General features: G+C 32.8%; 1 protein-coding gene across 1 annotated transcript in view; it reads left to right on the top strand.

The window, feature by feature from the left end:
- LOC127062415 (poly(rC)-binding protein 3) overlaps positions 1-19107 on the top strand; it is a 195488-nt gene extending 176381 nt beyond the window's left edge. The window contains exon 8 of the mRNA XM_050990592.1: positions 2970-19107. Within this exon, the coding sequence (XP_050846549.1) occupies positions 2970-3054 (85 nt within the window). The 3' untranslated portion in view covers positions 3055-19107. The remainder of the gene's footprint in view (positions 1-2969) is intronic.
- The last annotated feature ends 5331 nt before the right edge of the window (positions 19108-24438 follow it).

Below are 24438 nucleotides of genomic sequence, written 5' to 3'. Positions count from 1 at the left end.
AACAACAACAACAACAACAACAACGGAGGAAAAGATGTCGCGAAGCTGTACGCCGTGCGCGCTTTAAACAATACAGATATCTTTAGCTATCCTGTATAATCTTGTTAAATAAAACTAGGCGTGTTTAATATACATAATAACGAAGAGAAAAAAAATACAGATAAGTGAGAAAATTTCACGGGGGCCCATCTTCGAACGAGGACGCGCGAGAATGTTTTTTTTTTCTTTTTCTTTTTTTTTTCTTTCCGTTTTTTTTCACCCCAAATTTCTTTTTTCTCTTTTTCCCCCTTTAATTTTTCGACTTTTTTTCATTTCATACGTATCTCACGACGATTATTTTATTATCAATTGTCTTCTGTTTTTTTTTTTTCTATTTCTTTCTTTCTTTTTTTCTTTTTTTTCTTCACGTTGCGTTTCGTTTTGTTTTGTTTTGTTTATCGAAAAAAAAAAGATAACGAACGAAAGAACAAATAAATAATGATCCACGCATTTCGCGCGTCCACGTTCACGGCACTGTGCGTTTTATTGCAATCCCCCTTCAAAATATTTACAACAAAAAAAAAAAAAAGAAAAAAAAAAGGAACGAAAAAAAGAACGGTATATTTATATACAATATATATGTAAAACTATGTCAACTTTAGATGCAATAATTTATTTATGATTTACATATGTATGTATATGTATGTATATAAAAATATAAATACATATATCGTATATATAAATATATGTAAAACGATACGAGACTCCGAACGTTACGTGCAATAATTTATTTACGATTTACATTGTTTGAAAAATAATATTTGGCCGTCCGTAAGTGTTTTCAGACAGATATTAAAATTCATCTATTTCGAGTCTTCGTATCAAACTTTCGCTTTCCTTTTTTTTTTTTTTATTTATCATTTCATTTTTCTTTTTTTTTTCTTTTTTGTTTTTATTTTCTTTTATTTTTTATTTTTTATTTTTTATTTTTTATTTTTTTTTTATTTTTTTCCCCGTTGCCATCTATCTCTTTTTCGTCGTAAGAAAAGAGAACGAATGTAAACGTTATAAATATAATGCACGTTTATGTATGTTGTTATAATACATATTTACGTGCTTATATATGTAATACATACAATACATACGTACGTACGTATGGAAAAAAAAAACCGTACTCAAGATCGGAGAAACTCGTACGGCGAAATGATGATCATGATGATGATGATGATGATGATGATGATGATGATGATGATGATGATGATGATGAAAGAGATGTAGAGAAAGGGAGAGAGAAAGAGAGAAGATGTATCCATCCAACCAACTTGACCCAGGCTCCTGCCCGTCTTTGGTAAGCACCATCCACTCCTTTGTAGTCCTTTTAATCGACTTTATCCCGTTTAACTGTCGACTACGAACATTTTCATTATCACAATGTATTAAAATGTTTCTTTTCTTTTTTTATTAATTTACAAAATAATTTTTACTTTACTTAAAGTCTTTATCTTATTTTTCATAATTTATTTCCTTTTTATTAAAAATTTTTTTTATTTCTTTATAATCAAACCCTTTTGTATTTTTTTATTATTATTTCTTCTCTTTTTTATTACTGTTATTAATATAGCCTACACACACAATACAGAGAGAAAGAGAGAGAGAGAGAGAGAGAGAGAGAGAGAGAGAGAGAAAGAGCGAGAGAGAAAACATACACGTGATAAACAATACTTTTCATCTTCTTTTTTGTTTTTTTTTTTTCTTTTTATTTTTTCTTTTTATTTCTTTTTTCTTTTTCTTTCTTTTTTTTTTTTTGTCATTTCGATCGAGCACACAAATACACAGGTGTTTCTTTCGGATGTCCAAGACACAAGACAACAATAACAACAACAACAACCACCAGAGAACATCCAAGCAATTCCCTACGGGCTTACGTGTGTATGAGAGAGAGAGAGAGAGAGAGAGAGAGAGAGAGAGAGAGGGAGAAAATAAGTTAGCGAATAACTCAAGGAAGAAAAATTTTTTACGAACCATTAGAAATATTATACGTGCATATTTATTTCGCATAGTTTAATTTTTTTTTTTTTTTTTTTTTTTTTTTAGAAAAGTAAACGAACGTTTATTGTTCTTGTTATCGTTGATGGTTCGTAGAATTTTTTTTTTTTTTTATTTTTTTTATGTACATATATACAGCAGTTACGATAATTTGAAAGATTCATGGTTTTTTAAAACATTTGTTTTGTAATGTATAAATTTAATATCCTCGAAGCGAAAAAGAAACCATAAATTTTTTGAATTGTCCTAAAAAAGTACATACGTATGAATGTGTGTATATATACACACATATATATATATATATATATATATATATATATGTACTTATATATAGAGTAATAAAAAGAATTTGTTAAAGTTTGTAAAAAGTGATACTCGCGATAATACGGTACACATACAAATGTATATATATATATATATATGTACCCATAGAAAATTATCGCGAGTATCCTTAGGATAAAATTAGGTGTGTATCTTTCTCTTTTTTCTTTTATTTTTTTTATTTTATTCTTTTGTCTTCATTTATCTATTTTTTTTTAATTACTTTCGTACGACTGAATTTTGCGATACACGAGATCACTCTATTTGTCAAAAATGAGAGCAAAATTAGAAAAAGAAAAAAAGGAACGAAAAGAGAAGAATGAAGCAAACAAAATTCCGTCGTACTTGTAACTAATTGGATAAAATATTGGGGAGAAAAAGAAAAAGAAAAAAAAAAAGAAAAAGAAAATCCTGACCACTCGACTTGAACTTTGTCGATGAGAGGTCAGAGATAGAGAGTGAGAGAGAGAAAGAGAGAAAAGAGAAATGAAACTAAAAATGAAAAGAAAAATGAGAAAAAATAAAAGAAAAAAAAAAAAGGCGTAAAAAGAAAAAAAAATAAGAAAGAACAAAAAATATATATATAAGTTTCCCTGTTAACTCAAGGTACGATTCTGTTTCAGGATAACAATGGAAACGTCAGGACTGCCTGTACCAACGTACCACTTCATAACGCCGGACCACATCGTTAAATCACCGATTCATTGAATATCGCGGACGTTAGCCGCCACGTATGGTCGTTATCGTCGTCGAAAGGACGCGGGGCGTCGCGACGTACGCGAGGAGGCTGTCCCTGGCATCTGGAAGCGGCTCACTATAGTGTGTTCGACCAGTTTGCTAATCGACACGCTTGGAATGATAAAAAAGATAAAAAATAGAGAAATAGAGGAAGGGAGATTAGAGACAAAAAAAGAGGTAGAGAAAGAGAGAGGAGGAGGATTATATTATTATATGGAAGGGAAAGAAAAGAAAGAAAGAGAGAGAAAGAGAGATGCACGATCGTAGAGAGAGCGAGAGAGAGAGAGAGAGAGAGAGAGAGAGACAAATTATACACTCGACACGCACGTAAGAATATACACGAGAGAGAATACACGCTATGAACACACACTCATATTACACGTATACATTAAACACACGCGTTTTTTCATCATATTGTATATATATACATATATATATATGTATGTATATGTATAGATATATGTGTATGTATATATATATATGTGTGTATATATATATATATATGCATATGTATATATAAATATACGTAAGATATCGAGAATACTCGATGACAAGAGACAATGATGTGTATATAAGAGAAGCACACACGCGATTTCGTTGTTAATTACGAGATCACACGCGTACACGAGAGTATATACACGATAAGAAAGAAAAAAAAAAGAAAGAGAGAGAGAGAAACACGTATACACTTTAAACATATGTAGAAAGAGAGAAAGAGAAAGAGAGAGGGAGATAAGGAAAGAGACGAAGAAGAGACACGCACGCGCGTACACGAACACACTCGAGTGTACAAAACTGTACAAAAGATATTTAAACAAAGATAACAAAGATGAAAATAAAAAGAAAAAAAAAAAATGAAGAAAAGAAAAAAGAAAATTAAACATACACACAACAAACAATGATGTACGCCGCAGCCATCACGCGCTGCTGCCGATTGGTAAAGGGAACAAGCCAAAGATACGTTAGTTTTCATTTTTATATTTAAACAAAAAAATGATGCGAGAGAGACGGGAGAGAGATACAAGAGAGAGAGAGAGAGAAAGAGAGAGAGCGAAAGAGAGAGAGAGAAAGAGAGAGAGAGAAAGAGAGTTAGAGTTATTAATTATTAATTATTAACTATATACGAACGCGATGATGATGCTAAAAAAATACTCTTAGGGCTGGTCGTTTTAGAATCTTTTTTTTTTCCTCGTCGCGATCTCTCCGCGCTAGCAACGATCGTACGTTTAAATAAAAAGAAAAAAAGAAAAGAAAAGAAAAAATGAGAGAAACAGACAAACACGGAATAGGAAGATCTCTAAAAACAAAATGGCGATGGTCGTCGCTGCTCAGCGCTGAGTATATCGACGGGGTAGAAAAAAGAAGAATAAGAAATAAATAAATAAATAAATAAATAAATATATAAATATCGAGACAATTTAATCGCGCGCGCGGTAATTAATTAATTAAAACTACTTCATTGATTGATTGATTGATTGATTGATTGATTGATTGATCGATTAATTGGTAGTTTTTTAAAGTAGCTTTTGCATGCGAGACTCGATTTCAAAATTCTCGGACGAACGATAATATAACAACCATACATACGTACTTTTCTCCTGTTTCTTCTTCGATTTCTATTTCTACTTCTATTTCTACTTCTTCCACTTCTTATTGTAATTCTAATTCTTAATCTGCCCTCTCCGACATTTTATTTCTCTCCCCTTAAACTTCGATGATCTTTGTTTCATTCATTTTCGCGCGATCGAGAACGATCGAGGATCCTCCCAGAATCACTGATTTCAACTTATAGCATAACTCATCTCGAGATACAATCGATAATTATTAATAATAATACATAACAATAATAATAATTATTATTATTACTATTATTACTATTATCATTATCTTTTATCAATATTAATTAAGTAATTAATTACTTATAATCATAATAATGAATAATAATTAATTAAATAATTAAAAATAATAATAATAATAATAACAATGAGTAATAATAATAATTATTATTATTAATATAATTACTATCGATTTTCTCCGAGTTAATCGTCGCGAAGATCCTCCGCTTCCGTTTCGATATCGCCTTCAACGTCGTCCTCACGGTGTTCTTTATCTCGACCTCCCCCTCCCTTCCCCCCACCATTTACAACCCCTTATTCAATAAAAGAAAAAAACGAAGCGACAACAAGAAAAAAAAATAAGAAAGAAAGAGAGAAAGAGAATGATCAGCAAAAAACGAGAAAAAGTATCGTACAGACGCATACGCATACTGAAACGATCCAAACGATCGATATAAAAAAAAAAAAGAAAATATATATATATAACGGAAAGAAAAGGAAAGATAAAAAAATGTATGGATTATTAAGGGAAAAAAAATAAAAATAAAAAAGACAAAAAAATTGGAGGCATTCGTCGCGATTCGTCGAACACGTTACTGCTAGTCGCGCTCTTCTGTTTTGAAGGAATGAAATTATTACGTGGATTATAAATAACGATATATATTAATATTATATATATATATATATATTTATTATACGATTATAAAGAGAGAGAAAAGAGAGAGAGAGAGAGAGAGAGAGAGAGAGAGAGAGAGGAAGGGAGAATGAAAAAAAAGGAAACAAACAAACAAAGACATACAAAACACACACGCAATTAAAGGAGAAGATAATATATTGATCGATAAAAAATGCGATTTCTCTCAAAAAAGGAGAGAGAGAGAGAGAGAGAGAGAGAGAGAGAGAGAGAAAGTGAAAAAAGAAAAAGACAAACAAGACTCGATTGGTCGACGATCAGAAAAAAGACAAACTTCTCCAACGACTTCCAGCATCCAACATACAGCATCTCGTTCTTCCTTTCACGATTAAGATATTTCTATCCTTTCGCCGTTCGTTCATGTTCTTCGAGATTTCTTTATCTCTTTCTATCCTCCATACTTCTCCTCCTTCGATATGCAACAACGTTCTGCTGCGTAACTTCCGATTTGTGCCAAAAACAAAAAAGATAATAAAAGAAAATTGACAAAATGAAAATAATCTCCAAGAAAGAAGGAAAATTTCGTTGTCTTCTTCTTTGAAAGTTTCCCGCGTGAATTACCACGTGACCTATCTATCGCGTGACATTCATTACCACGTGACTTTACCACGTGACCCATCGTGCTTCCTCTACGTCATTTTCCACATCGCAAGCCTCTTATTATTATTACTATTACTATTATTATTATTATTATCATTATTATTATTATTATTATTATTATTATTATTATTATTATTATTATTATTATTGTTATTACAATTATTATTATTATTATAATTTTTCATAATCTTATTCTTCGTCTTTAAAGAAGAAAAAGAAAACAAAAAAAAAAGACAAAAGAAAGAAAACATTGCGTGTTTTTTCGTTTCCGCGACGATTACGACGACATGTTCTCTTTTCTTTCCCTTCTACGTAAAGTTGTGCTTTTGCTATCGCAATTGTCAAGAAACAAGTTAATAATTTGGCAAATCATATTTTGTTTTTTTTCTCTTTTTTTTTTATTTTTATTTTATTTTATTTTATTCTATTTTATTTTATTGAAATCTTATATATATATATGTATGTATATATATATATATATATATATATATATATATATATATAGATAGATATTTTGTGTGTGTGTGTGTGTGTATATATATACATATATATCCCGCTGCTCGCTTTCTTTCGATTGCTCGCGAGAAATCGGATTTAATCTTACGCGCTTTCATTTTGTAAATAGCGTCTTTTCTCGCGCTCGTGTTGTATATATTTATTATTAAACAACGCGTATATAATATATATATATATGTATGTGTATATGTATGCATGTATGTATGTGTATATATATATATATTATATATATTATTTACTGTGTTGTACTCACGTCACGTGCCTCCGCGCGCCACGTCGAGACGAGTCGCGTCGAAATCAATCAATCGTTTCATCTTGATGCACGGTTATTTATTATTATGATTATGATTATGATTATTATTATTATTATTATTATTATTATTATTATTATTATTATTACTATAACTATTATTATTATTATTATTATTACTATTACTACTACTATTATTAATATTATTATTTTTAATATGTTTATTAATATTATATTAATATTATATATTACTATTATTATTATTAATTATTATACGTGCGCGTCCGTTGGTTGTTGAAAATTTTTCTTTGATTTGTTGATATACTTTTTCCCCCTCCTCCCTTTCGTTGTTTCGTCTAATAAATGTCCCGAATATTTTTGATCGATTGTATGTATATATTAAAAAAAAAAGCAATATCCTTTAGGTGAAGTTTCATTGTAAATGGCTCGTCGATATAGCAGCCGGAGTAATCTGCTAGTTATTTCTTCCTTTTTTAAAAATCGGAAAGCGTGTTATTATTATTATTATTATTATTATTATCATTATTGTATTATTATTATTATTACTATTATTATTATTATTATTATTATTATTATTATTATTATTATTATTATTATTGTAACTGTTTTTTATTATTTATGTATTTGTTAAAAAGAACGAAAGCGTAGAAAAAGAAGAAATTTATATCGTTCGCTTCTAAAAGAAGCAATATTCTCTCTTCTTCTACTCCATTTGGCCGCATTCGCGGCATGGCGAATGAAAAATCAGTCTCCCTTCCCAACCACCCACAATCACCCTCCTCATCCCGCTATCCGGGCACCTCACCGTATTTTCTTTTTTTCTTCTTTTTTAATCTTCTCGTTGTTCTCTTTTTTGTCTTTTTATCCCCTTCGCTACTCGGCATTTTTGTCTTTCGCCATCATAATCATCGTTATCGTCATTATCGTACCGCAATCATCGCCATCATAATTATTATAAACATCGTAATTGTCGTCGTTATCACCATCATCGTCATCGTCGTCGTCATCATCATTATTATTATTATCATCATCATCAATAATCCTTTAAAATTGCCACCCTTTTTTTCTCGCGAGACACCATTCCTCGACTGTACCACTTTCCGACAATGGAAATGGACGATGACGACACGCGCTGATTGTATTTTAATCGTAAATTCAATGACTACAAATGAATGAGCTTGAGTTGGGAAAGTAGGAAAGATCGAACGAAAGGATGCGTTTTAAAGAGGCAACAAGAGTTGAAGGAAAGTGAAGTAAAGTAAAAAAAAAAGAAAAAAAGAAGAGAAAAGACGAAATAGCGACGGCATCGTTCGAGATAGCCTCCGCAGCTGAGATAAAATAATAATAATAATAATAATAAGAATAATAATAATAAAAATAAAAATAATAATAATAATAATAATAATAATAAAGCAAACACAAAAAAAAGAAAAGTCGAAAAAAATATATATATATATGAAGTAAACAATTAGTGAGAGACGCTGTATGATTGTGTATATCAACAATAAATAATTGCTGTGATTAGAATCGATTATTAGTAAATAGTTAAGGACAATTTTTAAAGCATATTGCAAAGAGAGAGAAAGAGAGGAGAGCGAAAGAGAAAGAAAAAAAGATTGATGTGGAATAAAAAAAAAAAAATAAAAAAGACATTACTGAACGGCTGGTGCATGTGTGTTTGTGTATATGCGTGTGTGTGGGTATGTGTGTGTGTACGAGAGAGAAAGAAGAAACGAAAGTCTGTAAGTTTGAATGATGAAGAAAAAAAGAAAAGAAAAATGAATCGAAATCGTTTTCAGGCGGCTAAAGACGCGTACACGCGTGCGTACAAATTTTCGCTCGCGTGGATGAAAGAATGACGAAAAAAGAAAAACAAACAAAAAACCAAAGAAGAAGGAATATTATTTCTCGAGATAACGAAGACGAGCCAACCAATCTTATCGTTCTGTCCTATTCGAGATCATCAATTTTTATTTTTTATTTTCTCCTTTATAATCCCATTTTTCCATTCTTTTTCTTTTTTTTTTTTTTAATTTCTACGATACGAAATGAAAAAGATCGATCATCTCATTTTCCAAAAAATGGCCGTCTCTTTACGTTATCTCTCCGTTGATTTTCGCCGAAAGAGACAAAAAGGAAAACAGAAAAAAGACCAAAAAAAAAGGAAAGAAAAAAAACGAGACAGACAGAAAAAAGCGTCGTCGCGTCTATCAAATATTTCAGAAGCATATCCGATCAAACATATGAGAAAAAAAATATCTAGGCTACGAAGTAAAAGTAATCTCTCTCTTTTATTCCGACGAAAGCTAATATATGTATATACATACATATGTGTATATGTATGTGTGTATATATATATATATATATATATATATATATATATGTATAGAAAGAGAGAGAGAGAGATACGTACACACGTAATAAACAAATATAAATATATATATATGTATATTTATATATTCGATGTGCTATCGGTTAAATATTGATTTAAGATATTAATTGTTTAAAATCTTTTCGAAATATCGACTTTTAAATGAACGAAAGAAGGAAAAAGACAGAGAGAGAGAGAGAGAGAGAGAGAGAGAGAAAATGTAGAAAGAAGAAAAAAAAAAGAAAATTCTGATCTAATGGATTGACTCTCCCTTTAAATATTTAATCAGTAGCCATTTCTTATGGGGTTTTAATCAATCGTTTTTATGTTCAATGAAATAAGAGAAAGAGAGAGAGAGAGAGAGAGAGAAGAAAATTGAGTAAAAAGCAAATCGACGAGTTGACAATTACAAGATTCTCTTATTTCGTATTAGAAAGAGAAAATAAATAAAATAAGAGAAAGAGGAAATAAGAAAGATACACGCAATAGAAAAGAATATCGTATCGTATACGTCGTGTAAAGTTCGTTTGAAATCTTGCAGTGCCAAATAAAATTTTATTATCGATATTTTGAAGGATGGTACTTGCACGAGAAAGAGAGAGGAGGAGTGAATGAACGAGTGAGAAAGTAAGATGAATGAAAGAGACAGAGTACGAATGAACGAGAGAGAGAGAGAGAGAGAGAGAGAAAGAAAATAAAAAGGAATGTCGAATTGATGTCAATGAACGCGTCGGGAGTGCAATGCGAGAGAGAGAAAATGAAAAAAATAAAAAAATAAAATAAAATAAAATAAAATAAATTGAAATGAAATAAAATGAAATTAAGAAAAGGAAGGAAGAAAGAGAAAAAGATAGAGACATTAAAAAAAAAAGATCTCCTACGTTTGTTGACCCTCGATTCGACTTTGCCATAGGAAATAAAGGATCGATCGATTGAGTTTAACTCACCCTTCACCTCTATTACTACTATTACTACTACTACTACTACACTACTACTACTACTACTAACTACTAGTTTTGCATTCGAAAACGAGATCTCTTTTAAGTCTGACAATGAAACGTGAGCAAAATAATGGAGAAGGAAGAAATACAGAAATAAAGAAAAAAAAGAAAAAAAAAACGTGGAGTAACACGATCGTATCGTTGTGGCGTAGAGAGCAATCTGTTAGTGCAGGGGCCTTATCCTTACTGCGAGGGCCATGACAAGGATGATACGTCACAATCGTTTTATCATTGTACTATTTTTCTTTTTATTTCTATTTTTCTTTTTTCTTTCTTTCTTTTTCTTTTTTTTTTTTTTTATTATTCTTTATGTACGTATATCGTATGAATGGCTGCATAACAATGATGATAATAATAATAATAATAATAATAATATTACAATAATATCTAGTAATAATAATGATAATAATAATAATCGAAAGGTTTCTCAGCCTTGTTAATTAGATTTCTAAGCAGCCCATTTTCGTCGGATATTTGTCAAAAATATAAGATATAACGTGAGGGGAGGGCTCTCTCCTCCTTGTCCCCCCTCCCCTCTCACTGTAAGTACGTTAATACTCGTTATAATCTATAAAAGTGAATTTCGAAAATTCATTATAAAAACGTACGTATACTGATAGATGAAAGAAGAGAAAAAAAAACGAGGACGAAGAAAAAGAAGAAGATAATAAGATAAATTCGCGTTAGGCGATTATTTAATGTTATAAGATAAAATAATTTCACGATCGAGACGATCCTTGTCTGGGTGCCCAATCTTTTAAACCGTAACGCAAGGCAATCAGCTAAGAAATAACTTAGTTTTTATAGGATATTAAATTCGCGCCTTTACTTACTCGCGGTTAGGGCGTATAAGAAAGAAAGAAAAAGAGAGAGAGAGAGAGAACGGAGAAAAGAGCTCAAGGGCAAGGCCTTTCTTTTCCTCGCGCGTAATAATTAGACGAAATGAAAATGAAGGCAAAGGAACAAACAATAAATAAATAAATAAATGAGAAAGAGAAAAAAAAGAAGAAGAACTCGAAGCGATCGACGGCCGAAAAGATGGCCGCGTGCGAGATTTTTTAGTCGCCGCATATTTTTCTGTAAAAATCGTGCGAGAAAGAGAGAGAAAGAGAGAATATGTGCATGAGAGATATAAAGAGAAAGAGAGAGAAAGAGAATAAAGTCAGATCGGAAATTTTTGGTGCCAAATCGTCGATATCGCGTTCGTTTTGGACGTCAGAAAAATCGTGCCAATGCTTAATAAGAAAAAGAAAGAAAAATAAATAAATAAGGGGGAGAAATAAGAAAAAAGAAAATCTTATAGAAAAGAGCGTGCCAAAAATCGCCGAGCGTGCTTGCGTGTAAAGAGAAGAGAAAGAAAAAAAAAACACACAAAAAAGAAAAAAAGCGGAGAAAGAAATTTTTTTAATTGTTCGCCCCTGCCCCTACCCCCACCCCTGTTCGAAGAAACGACACGAGTTGGGGAGGAAGTGAGGAGAAAAATAATAATTATTATAATTATAATTAAAAAAAAAAAAAAAAAAAAAGAAAAAAAAAGGGAAAAAAAGCGAGAAAGAAAAGATACAAAAAAAAAAGAAGAAGAAAAAGAGAAAAACAAAATGTCGGGGGCTATAGTATTAAGGGGCAACGTGAGACACAGGGATTACACAAGTATCATTTTATTATGACCTTAACTTTTTACGACCTTTCCATCTCTTTCTTCTTTTTTTTTCTCTTGTATTTCCTTTCGTCCTCACCCACCCCTCCCTATGTCCTCCCATGTCCTACGCCTTTCTTACCTTGCTACTATTCCCACGGGAGACCTCGAGTTCGTTCGATCTCCGATAAAAATCATTCGGATGTCGAAGAGAGTTTCTCTGGACTCTGAATTTCCTTCTTTCTCTCTCTATTCCAACCACACTACATCACATCAATACTTTTTCCCACCCCACACCCTTATCCTTGCTTTAAAAACTTTCCTTTAAAGCGTCTAAAAAAGAAAAAAAAAAAAAAGAAAAAATCCAGAGAGAAAAAGAAAGAGAATCGGGGATAGGAATAGATGTCGTATATATTCGAGGATAAAGTCTGAATCCGTAAAACCATATATCGTGTGTAGAAAAAATTTAGCTAGAGCTATAATACATATACATATACATATATGTGTGTGTGTGTGTGTGTGTATATATATATATATATAGCTGTTCGCGCGACACATTTTTTATATAAAAGTCGCGTCATATCATTTTTTATTCGTGAATCGGCTTTAAAGAAGCCTATAAAAAGAAGGAGTGAAGATAAAAAGAAAGAGAAAACAAAAAGAAAAACAAAAAAAAAAAAAGAACAAAAATAGAAAAATGAAAAAGAGTTTTCTAATTCAACGGCCATTAGGGAAAAGTATGAAACAATTTTTTATCGATAAGGACATAACGATCAGAGAAGAAAATTTCAACAAGAAGATCCTCCTTCTCCTTCTTTTTCTTCCTTTTCTCTTCTTTCTTTTTTTTTGCTTCCACCACGAAACGTAGAGAAGAGTTTTTAATTTTGTACTTTTGTTTTTCTTTTCTTTTTAATTTTCAATCCGATAATCCTACCGATTTAGCATCGAGCTAAGAACATCATTGAAGAATCGCTTCGAGAGAGAGAGAGAAAGAGAGAAAGAAAAATTAAGGATAAATTGAGGAAAAGAAAGGAAATGAAAAAAAATATAGGAAAATATTTAAAAACAAAAAAAAAAGGAAAAGAAAAAAACCTTCGTCTTCTCCCTCGCACCCACAAATCCAAAATCTCCCAAATATAAAACCCCCTGAAAATATGTCTGCCTTTACAGGATCCAACATATATCAAATGTTTCTTCCACGTTCTTCGCCATTTTCGAAGGCACCAATGTCCTTTCCTTCTTTTTCTTTTTTATATAATACACTGTTTTTTCTTCTTTTTTTTTTCTTTCATTTTTGTTTAAAAATTTCTTCTTTTCTTCATCGGCCGTAATCGACTTATGTTTTTTAAAAAGCCTTCACGAAAACAGGGTCATAAATACTTACGTATAATACGCGTATTTTAAATTTTTAACGCGAATATTAAAAGCGAGCGAGAGAGAGAGAGAGAGAGAGAGAGAGAGAATAATAGTGCGTACGAAAACGAGAGAGAAAGAGTATGAAAGAGAACGAGAGAAAGATAGATAGCATGCAATATGAAGAGAAACAAGAAAGAGAGAGAAAAAAAAAAGGAGTGAATAAAAATTTTTTATAACAAGAAAAAAAAGAAAATATACGAGAAAAAATAAGAGGAGGCTTTTGAGAGAACGTTTAGCTGGTTATAAAACGCGTTGCTACATTAAACACGTACGTATATATGTATATAAATATTACAATGCATAATATATATATATATATATATATATATATATATATGTATGTGTGTGTATATATATGTATATGTGTGTATGTATATATATATATATATATATACATATATGCATGGTATTCCAAATGGTATATGAGAGAAAAAGAAAAAGAAAGAAAAGATAAGAAATATAAATATGGCGAACGCGTTAGAAGATTAAATATCGTCGCGTTTATTCCGAAAAAAATATTTCAATCGCGGGGTATTAAGAACGTTTAAGAAAAATAAAGAAAAAGGAATGAGGAAAAAAGAGAGATAAAAGCACGAAGGGATATGATGGGAAGTGTATCGAAAAGATTAATCGCTATAAAAAAAGATTAAAAAAATAAAAAATAAAAAAAAAATAAAAAAAAAAATGAAAAAAAAAACGTTCGGTCACCTCGCACGGCAAAAAGTACATTTATTCCAGGGTAAAACGTTTTGTAAAGTCGTAAAAAAGACACGTATACACACAGACAATTACGTACATATTTAAAAAGAAAAGAAAAAGCATGGGGAAATCATGGATACACAAATAAACATGGATACATACATAAACAAATAAACAAATATATATACACACACACACACACACACACACATACATATATGCATGCGAGAAACACGTAATAATAATAAAAAAAAAAGAAAAAAGAAAGAAGGAAAGAAAAAAAGAAGAAGAAGAAATTACGAGTAAAGAAAATCGTAAAATCGTTCTATACAAAATGTGAAAGTGTGTATATTATATCTGCTATGTATGTATGCGTGTGTACATGTGCATGTGCATGTATGTATGTATTTATGTGTAGCGTAGTACGTCCTGCTGCGTTTTATCGATGATACATACACACTTGCGTATATATACATATATGGGAAAAAATATGTGTATATACATTATACGATGGTGTATATATATATATATATATATATATATATATATATATATTATATTGTATTGTAAGCATAAGAATATATATATACATATGTATATGTATGTATGTGTATATATATATGTATGTACATATATATATATATATACTTTATACAGCTGTATTCTACGCCATCATCAACTAATTGTAGAGAACAGACTACTTTTCGAGTGTTCACAAGACGCGAGCGATTCGTCTCTTCGGCTGGCGTGGAAGATCACGACTTCTTAATTAAAGAAACAAAAAAAAAGAAATAATAATAATAGTAAAAATAAGAATAATAATAATTAGCGAGCGTGAGTGTGGGGAAACAAAAAGAGAGAAATAAAATATATATATATACATATACATATATATATATATATATATATATATATATAGAGAGAGAGAGAGAGAGAGAGAGAGAGAAAACGTGCGAGTAATAAAGAAAGAAAGAAAGAGAAAGAGAAAGTGAATTTTACCTTGTAGTCGACATTAACATATCTTTAACTCGTTCGTTTGAAGGCACCAAAACGTTCGATCGATAACGCCTCGAATAGATATTTCTTCTTTCTTCCTTTCTTTCTTTCGTTACGTATTTCTTTGTCCTTCTTTTTTTCTGTCGTTTTTAAAAAGATCTTCGACCACACGAAATTTTAAAAATCTCGATCGCGTTTCTCGATCGAACGAAAGGTGCCGATCGTCGAAGTAGGAGCCAATGTGTGTATAGATCCGAAAAATTAAACACATAGGTGACCCTCGCCCAAAGTCAGTCTACATATCAGACTCTTAGTTAGCGCCAAGGTCCCCCTGTTCCAATATATTATATATAATTATACAATTATTATACAATTATTATAAATTATTACAATTAATTAGGAACCGATCGATTTGAAACTCTCTCTCGTTCACTTATTCGTTTGATCTATCGATCGATCGAGGGAAAGAGAGAGAGAGAGAGAGAGAGAAAGAGAAAAAGAGAGATTTTTTGGAAGAAGAAGGAATGATTATACTTCCAAACAAAACGGAATAATATCCGTTATTACGTGTCTTCCCTGAAAAAAAAAAACAAAAACAAAAAACGAAAAAAAAAAACAAAAAATCCGAAATCTTCTTTCATGCTTCTGATCTCTTCTTTTTCTTATTTTCTGTACTTGTTTTCTTTTTCTTTTTCTTTTTCTTTTTATCCTCCTTTTCCTAAACCTTTTCCTCTTTCACCTCTTCCTCTTCCTCCATCTTGTCCTGAACCTGATCCACTTCCTCGATATAATAACATCCTAGAAGTACTAGCTCGAATATTTAAATTGTCAGCTACTATTACTAATTACTAATTGCTATTATCACTAACTCTTAACTATTTACCGCACTACCAACTAAAACTATTAATCTCTATAATTAATAATACCGTTTAATTATTGCGAGACTTGACCGCATCCCCTAACCTCTTTCACCATCACCATTATCATCATCATCATCATCATCATCGTTATCATTACCACTAATACTATTACTAGTACTACTACTACTACCATCATTTTACCATTACTACTGTCACAACCATTATCAATCCCTGTTCCTCACTGATACGACACACAAGACACATCAAATACACGCAGCTGAAGTCCGCGAAGTCTTTTGAAATCGCCCGCCATTTTCTTACGTCTCTTCATCGAAATCAAAATGGCGGACACGCTTCGGTGTGCGAAATGGCGAAAAGACTTTTTGTCAAAGCCATGTTGAAAAGTTTCGAGAAAATTGTTAAACGTAGATATGTATGCGTTGTACGTACGTATCGTGTGATATTCGTAAAGAAGAGAAAGAAAGAGAGAGAGAGAGAGAGAGAGAGAGAGAGAGAGAGAGAATGTGTGAAAGATATCAGAAACAGCGTTTTAAACACATACGTACACGAAAAAAACCACACACACATACACACGAGAAATAAAAAGAGAAAAGAAAGAAAGAAAGAAAAAAAGAAAAATAGAACACAGGACGGATCGAACGACGAGTCTGGCGGCGGACTTTCGTATAAAAGCGAATTAATAATTTTTATGCCGTATTTTATCATTAATCACATGAACGTAATTACGATAAATAAAGTGCTACTGATAATATTATCTCAACGTTGTCAAAGATTTAAAAAAAAAAAGTAATAAAATAATAAAATAATAAAAATAATAATAATTATAATAATAATAATAATAATAATAATAACAATAACAACAACAATAACAATCACGAAAGAACGATCGATGGCATTAACGGTAACAAGATAAAAGCGAAAATAATTAATATACGATGTTGTTAATTCCGGCTTAATCAACTAACAGGTGTTATATTAATTGTTATTATCTCATAACAAGGAACACACATGCGATTTTTTATTTTCGTTATCCTCGCGCTGTTATTCGCTTGATTCGCGCTTCCAGAAAAGAAAGAACCAAAAGGGAAAAGGAAAAAAAGGAAAAGGAAAAAAATGACAAAATAAAGTGAAATAAAAGAACAACAAGCGCGCCTTCTTCTCGCGACGAAGAAAAAAGAGAAAAAAAGAGGAAGAAAAGCCAAAAAAAAACACAAATAAATAAATAAATAAATAAATAAATAAATAAATAATATCATTCGTACTGTGTTCGTTAAACGTCTCAACGTATCACCAATTCAAGAAGGAAAATCTTTCGATCGTCCTCTATATGCGCGAATATTTTCAACTTTCTACACTTTCACCATTAGGATGAGAGATATGCTCGGAATGTGAAAGAAAAACAAACAAAGAATAAATAAATAAATAAGTAAATAAAAGGAGAAAAAAGATAGGTAAAAACCGAGATGAGAAGGAGGAGGATGACTATAACGTTAAAGTGAATTTAAAGTTAATGACAGATCAAAATGTGACTATAGTGAACGTTTTCCGAAATTGATACATGTATATGCGTACATACGCACATATATATGTATATGTATGTATGTATGTATGTATATGTAGATATGACCGACTGCATCGTTGTTGTAATGACCAACAATGCAAAAAAAGGACACGTCAAGAAATGAAAAGAAAATAAACGTGACTGCACCGAATAAACGCGTTTATGAAATTACGCGAGAAAAATAGGAAAAGTTATATGCAAGCGCACTCTGTCGTGTGTGTGTATGATAACGTTTAAAAAGCGAGGAATCAAGTTGCATTCAAAGAAAGAAAGAGAGAGATAGGTAGAGAGAATGAAAAAGGGAAAGATAAAAACGAAACAGAAATAACGAGAAGAAGCTATAAGATTAATTAAACGGACTAGGAATCGATTCTATCAGCTGTACACTTTGAATATTCTCACACGCACTCACGATCTTGAATAAAAAAAAAAAAAAAAAAAAACGAAAAAAAAATGATAAAAAAATAATTAAAAAAAAATAAAATAAACCACAAAAAAGATATAAACAAAAAAAATACATTCTTTTTTAGCGGTCAGAGAGAGAGAGAGAGAGGGGGGAGAGAGTGGAAGAGTCGCGTGTACGTGAGAAAGAGGGGGAGAGAGAGAGAGAGAGAGAGAGAGAGAGAGCAAGAGAAAGAGAGAGAGAAAGAAAGAGAGTATGTGGACCATAGAATGAGAGAGAGAGAGAGAGAGAGAGAGAGAGAGAGAGAGATAGCGAATGTATCTGATAAGAATGAGAGAGAGGGAGAAAAAGAGAGAAAAAGGTATTGCGGATTTACCACCGCTCGAATAGAGATTTAATGTTTGTAAGGGCAATAATATTGTAAATTTTTCGAGTACACTGTATTTGAATGTGTAAGTTGCATAAAAAAGACAGATTTTTTAGATATTGCACTATAATATTTATTATTCTAAGGTAAACGTCTACGGAGCCACGATCGGCCGCGCGTTCTTCGTTTGGTTCGTGTGATTTCGTGAGGATCGATTGAGAAATTAAGAAAAAATTAAGAAAAAAAAAACAAAAAAAAAACAAAAAAGAAAACAAAAATGAGAAAAAACAAAAAAGAAAGGACGACGATCTATCGATCGATCGATCGATCGATGGATCGATCTTTTTCTTTTTCTTCTACTTCTTCTTCTTCTACTTCTTCTTTTACTTCTACTTCTTCTTTTTCTTCTTCTTCTTCTTCTTCTTCTTAGTTTCTTTATTCAATTTGTGGAAGAACAAATCCAATTGTTCTTTAGCATATATAAGGAAACAAAACCGATCGAATTAAAATCACGCGGGCCTTACGAGCGCCGGATTATTTCGCGACGATTATAAATTAACATTATTAATGAAATGAGAATGAGAGTAAAGCGAGACATGCATCGTTCTTTCCAATAAAAAAAAAAAAAAAAAAAATGAGGAAGCAACATTTTTAGTGTTTACACTACGATTGATAAACGATTCTATTATTACATAATATTATATTAATAACAATATTATTACTGTAATGTTTGTTTTTGGTTATTAAAGTGTGTATATAGCAATATATTCTAGAAATGGTCCTCTGGTTTATTCTCTTCTTATGTTTTTATATTTCTTTCTTTTTCTACCTGATAAAAGCCGTTCGCTAACTTCATTCAATCCTACCATATTAAATTTCAGCAAAAGGTTTGAATAAAATACGAAGTACAAGTGCATTAGAGAAATATTGTCAACACTATGCAGCTATCATATCGAATTGTAGAAGTTATATTTTACACATAATTTAACAATCGTGTGACAAAAACATTTATATGTAGTAAAAATAGTAGTAAATCTAACAAAAGCATAAAAAAAAAAAGATACTATATACCAGTTCATATTTTTCTGAAGATAAATTAATTGAAAAGTATTTATTAATTGGACAAACTTAAATATTTGTTTATACTTAGTTATACGAATATATAAAGGATATACAAGCAGCCATTCGCCCGTTAATACTTGCATCGAATAAGATTTCGATAAATCACAAGTAAGAACGACCCAGGTCTCACCACGTGGAGGTTGCTGCATCTGGAGACCCACGGACTAACGGTGACTCTACTTTTCACTACTACTACTACTACTAATCAAAAAATCAAAACAACGGGGCGATCTCCACTCCCGACGAATTCAAGCCTCCAAACGCTAAAATTGCAGCCCCATGCGTCTTCGCATTTGGGAACCGACTTACGCATAGCTCAACTATCCAACATCGGAAGCTTCGATCACCACTTGAGCACAACCGGTCGTGCTTTCGCGACAAACGCCGGAACCCAAGATTGAATCCTACCGCACTCACAGATACTTACACGAGTGTACCGGAAACACCCACGCGAGTATGTTGAGTACGTTGGAGCCAATATTGGACTTAATCGCGCCCGAGAACACCAACGCCTATGCCAGCCGACATAAGCGAGTGTCCTTCTATCTTGCCCGAACGGGAGAAAAGAAATCCTTCTACGCCTGAGGTAGAAAGATTCTTTAAACACCCGTATAAAAATCTAAATCCCTCGGTCCTTGGTCGATGAAACGATTGCTGCATCTAGAAACGAACGGGCTAACGAGGATTCTACTCTAAAATCCGCGAACCGAGATGCCTTTCCGCTTCGGGAGCTTCGGGCTTCTCAGCAAACTGGAGATGTATAAAACCCCGCTTACAGATTGCTCCACTGTCCACACCGTCGGCTTCAGACATCTCGAGACACGACCGGTCGTGTCTATATTTCGATTTCAAAATCAAAACGTAGTCCTCGGTAGGACTTAATCACGCGTCCGCGAACACCCACGCGTGTGCCGGCCGTCACGCGCGTGAGTGTTTTCCCCTATCATTCGCGTACGGAAGCAAGGAGACATACCCTCCCTGCATATAATAAAGATTATATGCAGAGAGGTTCCTTTAACTCCCGTGTAAAAATCCCACGATGATCCGCCCACCGATCACCTAATCTGAAACAGAAAGAGGATAAAAGCAGAAAAGATAAATATGTACAAATTACATGCAAAATTATATGCAAAGAGGCATTTATATTCAATAACTTCCCTGTAAGAATATTATTTCACCATGGTTGATCCCTCGATGATCTAACTTGAAACAGAAAAAGGAGAAAAGAATAATATAACAAATAGAAATATATATAATTAACAGAAGTAAATAAATAAATATAAATGCACATAATTAATAGAAATATATAGGATTAATAAATATATATAGTGAATATAAATGTATATAATTAATAGAAATGTATAACAATTCAATAAATAAATTTCACGATGATCGGTCCCTCGATGATTCAACTTACGATCATTTAACTTGAAACAGAAAAGGAGTTAAAGAAGAAGAGAAGAGAAGAGGAGAGACGAAGAAGAAGAAAAAAGAAAAAGAGAAAACAAAACAGCAGAAGAAAAGAAAAAGAGAAAAAGAGCACTAAAAGATGCCAAAACGGCAGCCCGCTCAAAGGCCCACACCCAAGGGCCCCTCCCAAGGGTCCCACCCGAGAATAATGATTAAAAAAAGTTAATAAAAGTAATTGATATATTAAATAAAAGTATATAAGCATTGTGACTATCAAAAGTATAAAATTAATAAAAATATTAAAGTAATAAAAGAAAATAATGATAAATACGAATGGTAGCTAACATACTTGCGACGGAAAAGTTTTCTGTGCGTTCTCTTAGAAAATTCATTGAAAATTTTGTTATATTCAAATTTATTTATCCGTGGAAATATAACTAACAATTTAAAATGTAATCAACTTAACGTTTTATAAAAGTATATAAGTGAATAAAATATAAATAAATAAAATAATTAATAAAAGTATACAAGTAATAAGAGTATATAAGTAATAAAAGTAAATAAGGATAAATACAAATGGTAGCTAACATACTTGCGACGGGAAAGTTTTCTGTGCGTTCTCTTGGAAAATTAATTGAAAATTTTCTTGTATTCAAATTCATTTATCTGTGGATATATAATTAACAATTTAAAATGTAATCAACATAACGTTTAATTGAACTTAGACAGACGAGAGATATTGTAAAAATATAGAAATATGCAGCCATCCGCCCGGTAATACTTGCGTTTTGCGATTATATGTATAATTTAGTTACAGACTTTAAATATAATTAAGACATAGATTTTGATATATCGCAAGTACTACCGACCCAGGTCCCACCGCTTGGAGGTTGCTGCATCTGGGGACCCACGGGCTAACGGGGTCTCTACTCTAAAATTCGCGTGACCGGCGTGATCAAATAATCGACGTTCTACAAAACGAAGTCCCCGGTAGGACTTTTAATCGCGCCCGAACACTCCCGGGAGTGTTATTAAATAACGATGACTCTACTCTAAATTCGCGTTCGCGGCGTCCACGTACCAACCGAGACTTTAGGCGGCTAACAGGAGGAGGGTCAGTCCACGCTTACGGATAGCAAAACCATACCGCTCGGCAGCACACGAACCGACACACGACCGGTCATTATTCGATTTAGCAATCAAACGATTCCATTATCGCGCCCGAGAACACTACGCATGTGCCCGCCGACACAGGCGTGAGTGTTCTTACTATCCTACCCGTATTCGCGACTGGCAATCGATTATGAAACGAACCTTTCGACGATATATCGGAACTTCGCCGACATATCGAAAACCGCGAAGAAGAGAAAGAGCAAAAGAAAACCGGAACATGCGCGCACGTGAATATGATAAAACTCAGAAGAATAGATAGAAAGGATATCCGGAAGTTATAAGGAAACACATGAACGTATGAAAACGATGAAATTGAGATGAAAAGATGGACATGGAAAAGAAAAGAAAAGAGAAGAGAAAATGAATTCGACCGAAGTCAGAGTACGGAAGTCGAGCTGAATTTTTCGGTACTGAAAGAAGGAGACCCGCACAGAAGCCCACGCCCAAGGGCCCATCCCAAGGGTCCCACCCGAGAGAAGAAACTATAATAATTAATCTCGAATAATTATTTCAATTATTATCGAGCTACACGATTCAAGGAATAGAAATGACTGTGGATTTATTGCTGAATATACGGAAAATGTAAGGAAGAATGTAAAATGCACGTCCTTCGATGTTCAATTTCGAAATTACATAGTAGAAATTTTAGACAACCCTTAAAGAATGCAGCCATTCGCTCGGCAATACTTACACACCATAAGATTTTGACGAAACGCAAGTACTTCCGACCCAGGTCCCACCGCGTGGAGGTTGCTGCATCTAGAAACGAACGGGCTAACGAGGATTCTACTCTAAAATCCGCGAACCGAGATGCCTTTCCGCTTCGGGAGCTTCGAGCTTCTCAGCAAACTGGAGATGTATAAAACCCCGCTTACAGATCGCTCCACCGTCCACACCGTCGGCTTCAGACATCTCGAGACACGACCGGTCGTGTCTATATTTCGATTTCAAAATCAAAACGTAGTCCTCGGTAGGACTTAATCTCGCGTCCGCGAACACCCACGCGTGTGCCGGCCGTCACGCGCGTGAGTGTTTTCCCCTATCATTCGCGTACGGAAGCAAGGAGACATACCCTCCCTGCATATAATAAAGATTATATGCAGAGAGGTTCCATTAACTTCCGTGTAAAAATCCCACGATGATCGGTCCCTCGATCACCTAACCTGAAACAGAAGACGAAGAAAAGAAGAGATAATTATAAGAGCAAAAATTAAAAAGGTAAAAATTAAATATAACAGTAAACATTAAAAAGATAATAAAAATGAAATGTAAGAGCAAAAATTAAAAAGGTAAAAATTAAACATAACAGTAAAAATTGAAAACATAATAAAAATTAAATATAAGAGCAAAAATTATATACAAAATTATATGCAAAAAGATATTTATATTCAAAAACTTCCCTGTAAAAATTTAATTTCATGATGATCGGTCCCTCGATGATATAATCTGTAACAGAGAAACAGATATAAAGAAAAGAGGAAAAGATAAGAAAAATAGAAAAAGGAGAAAAGGAGGGTATATTTGCGTATGTGCGCGTGAGAAAAATAGAATTCCGAACGATGGGCCTCGATCTCGAAGATCGGTTCAATCGAGGAGAATCAGAATACCATAATTGAATTCGATTTTTCCTTAGTGAAAGAACGAAACCCGCCTAAGGCCCACACCCGAGGGCCCCTCCCAAGGGTCCCACCCGAGAGAAGATAGAGGAGTTAATGAACAATTTAATCAACTGTTTAAAATAATTGTTCAATCCACAATATGCAGCCATTCGCTCGGAAATACTTGCACCTTATAAGATTTCGATATATAACAAGTACTTCCGACCCAGGTCCCACCGCTTGGAGGTTGCTGCATCTGGGGACCCGCGAGCTAACGGGGACTCTACTCTAAAATCCACGATCCGAGATGCCTTCCGCTTCGGGAGCTTCAGATTTCTCAGCAAACTGGAGATGTGTAAAACCCCGCTTACAGATCGCTCCACCGTCCACACCGTCGGCTTCAGACATCTCGAGACACGACCGGTCGTGTCTATATTTCGATCTCAAAATCAAAACGTAGTCCTCGGTAGGACTTAATCTCGCGTTCGCGAACACCCACGCGTGTGCCGGCCGTCACACGCGTGAGTGTTTTCCCTATCATTCGCGTACGGAAGCAAGGAGACATACCCTCCCTGCATATAATAAATATTATATGCAGAGAGGTTCCATTAACTTCCGTGTAAAAATCCCACGATGATTGGTCCCTCGGTCACCTAACCTGAAACAGAATAAAATAAAGCAAGAAATAAGTAAAGTGCAAAAATTAAAAAGTTAATAATAAAAATTAAATATAAATACAAAAATTAAAAAGTTAATAATAAAAATTAAATATAAGTACAAAAATTAAAAAGTTAGTAATAAATA

Source organism: Vespula vulgaris, chromosome 3, assembly GCF_905475345.1.
Source record: "Vespula vulgaris chromosome 3, iyVesVulg1.1, whole genome shotgun sequence".
Taxonomy (NCBI): domain Eukaryota; kingdom Metazoa; phylum Arthropoda; class Insecta; order Hymenoptera; family Vespidae; genus Vespula; species Vespula vulgaris.
Note: the sequence above shows the minus strand (reverse complement) of the source record. Positions and strands in the feature narration are given on the sequence as shown.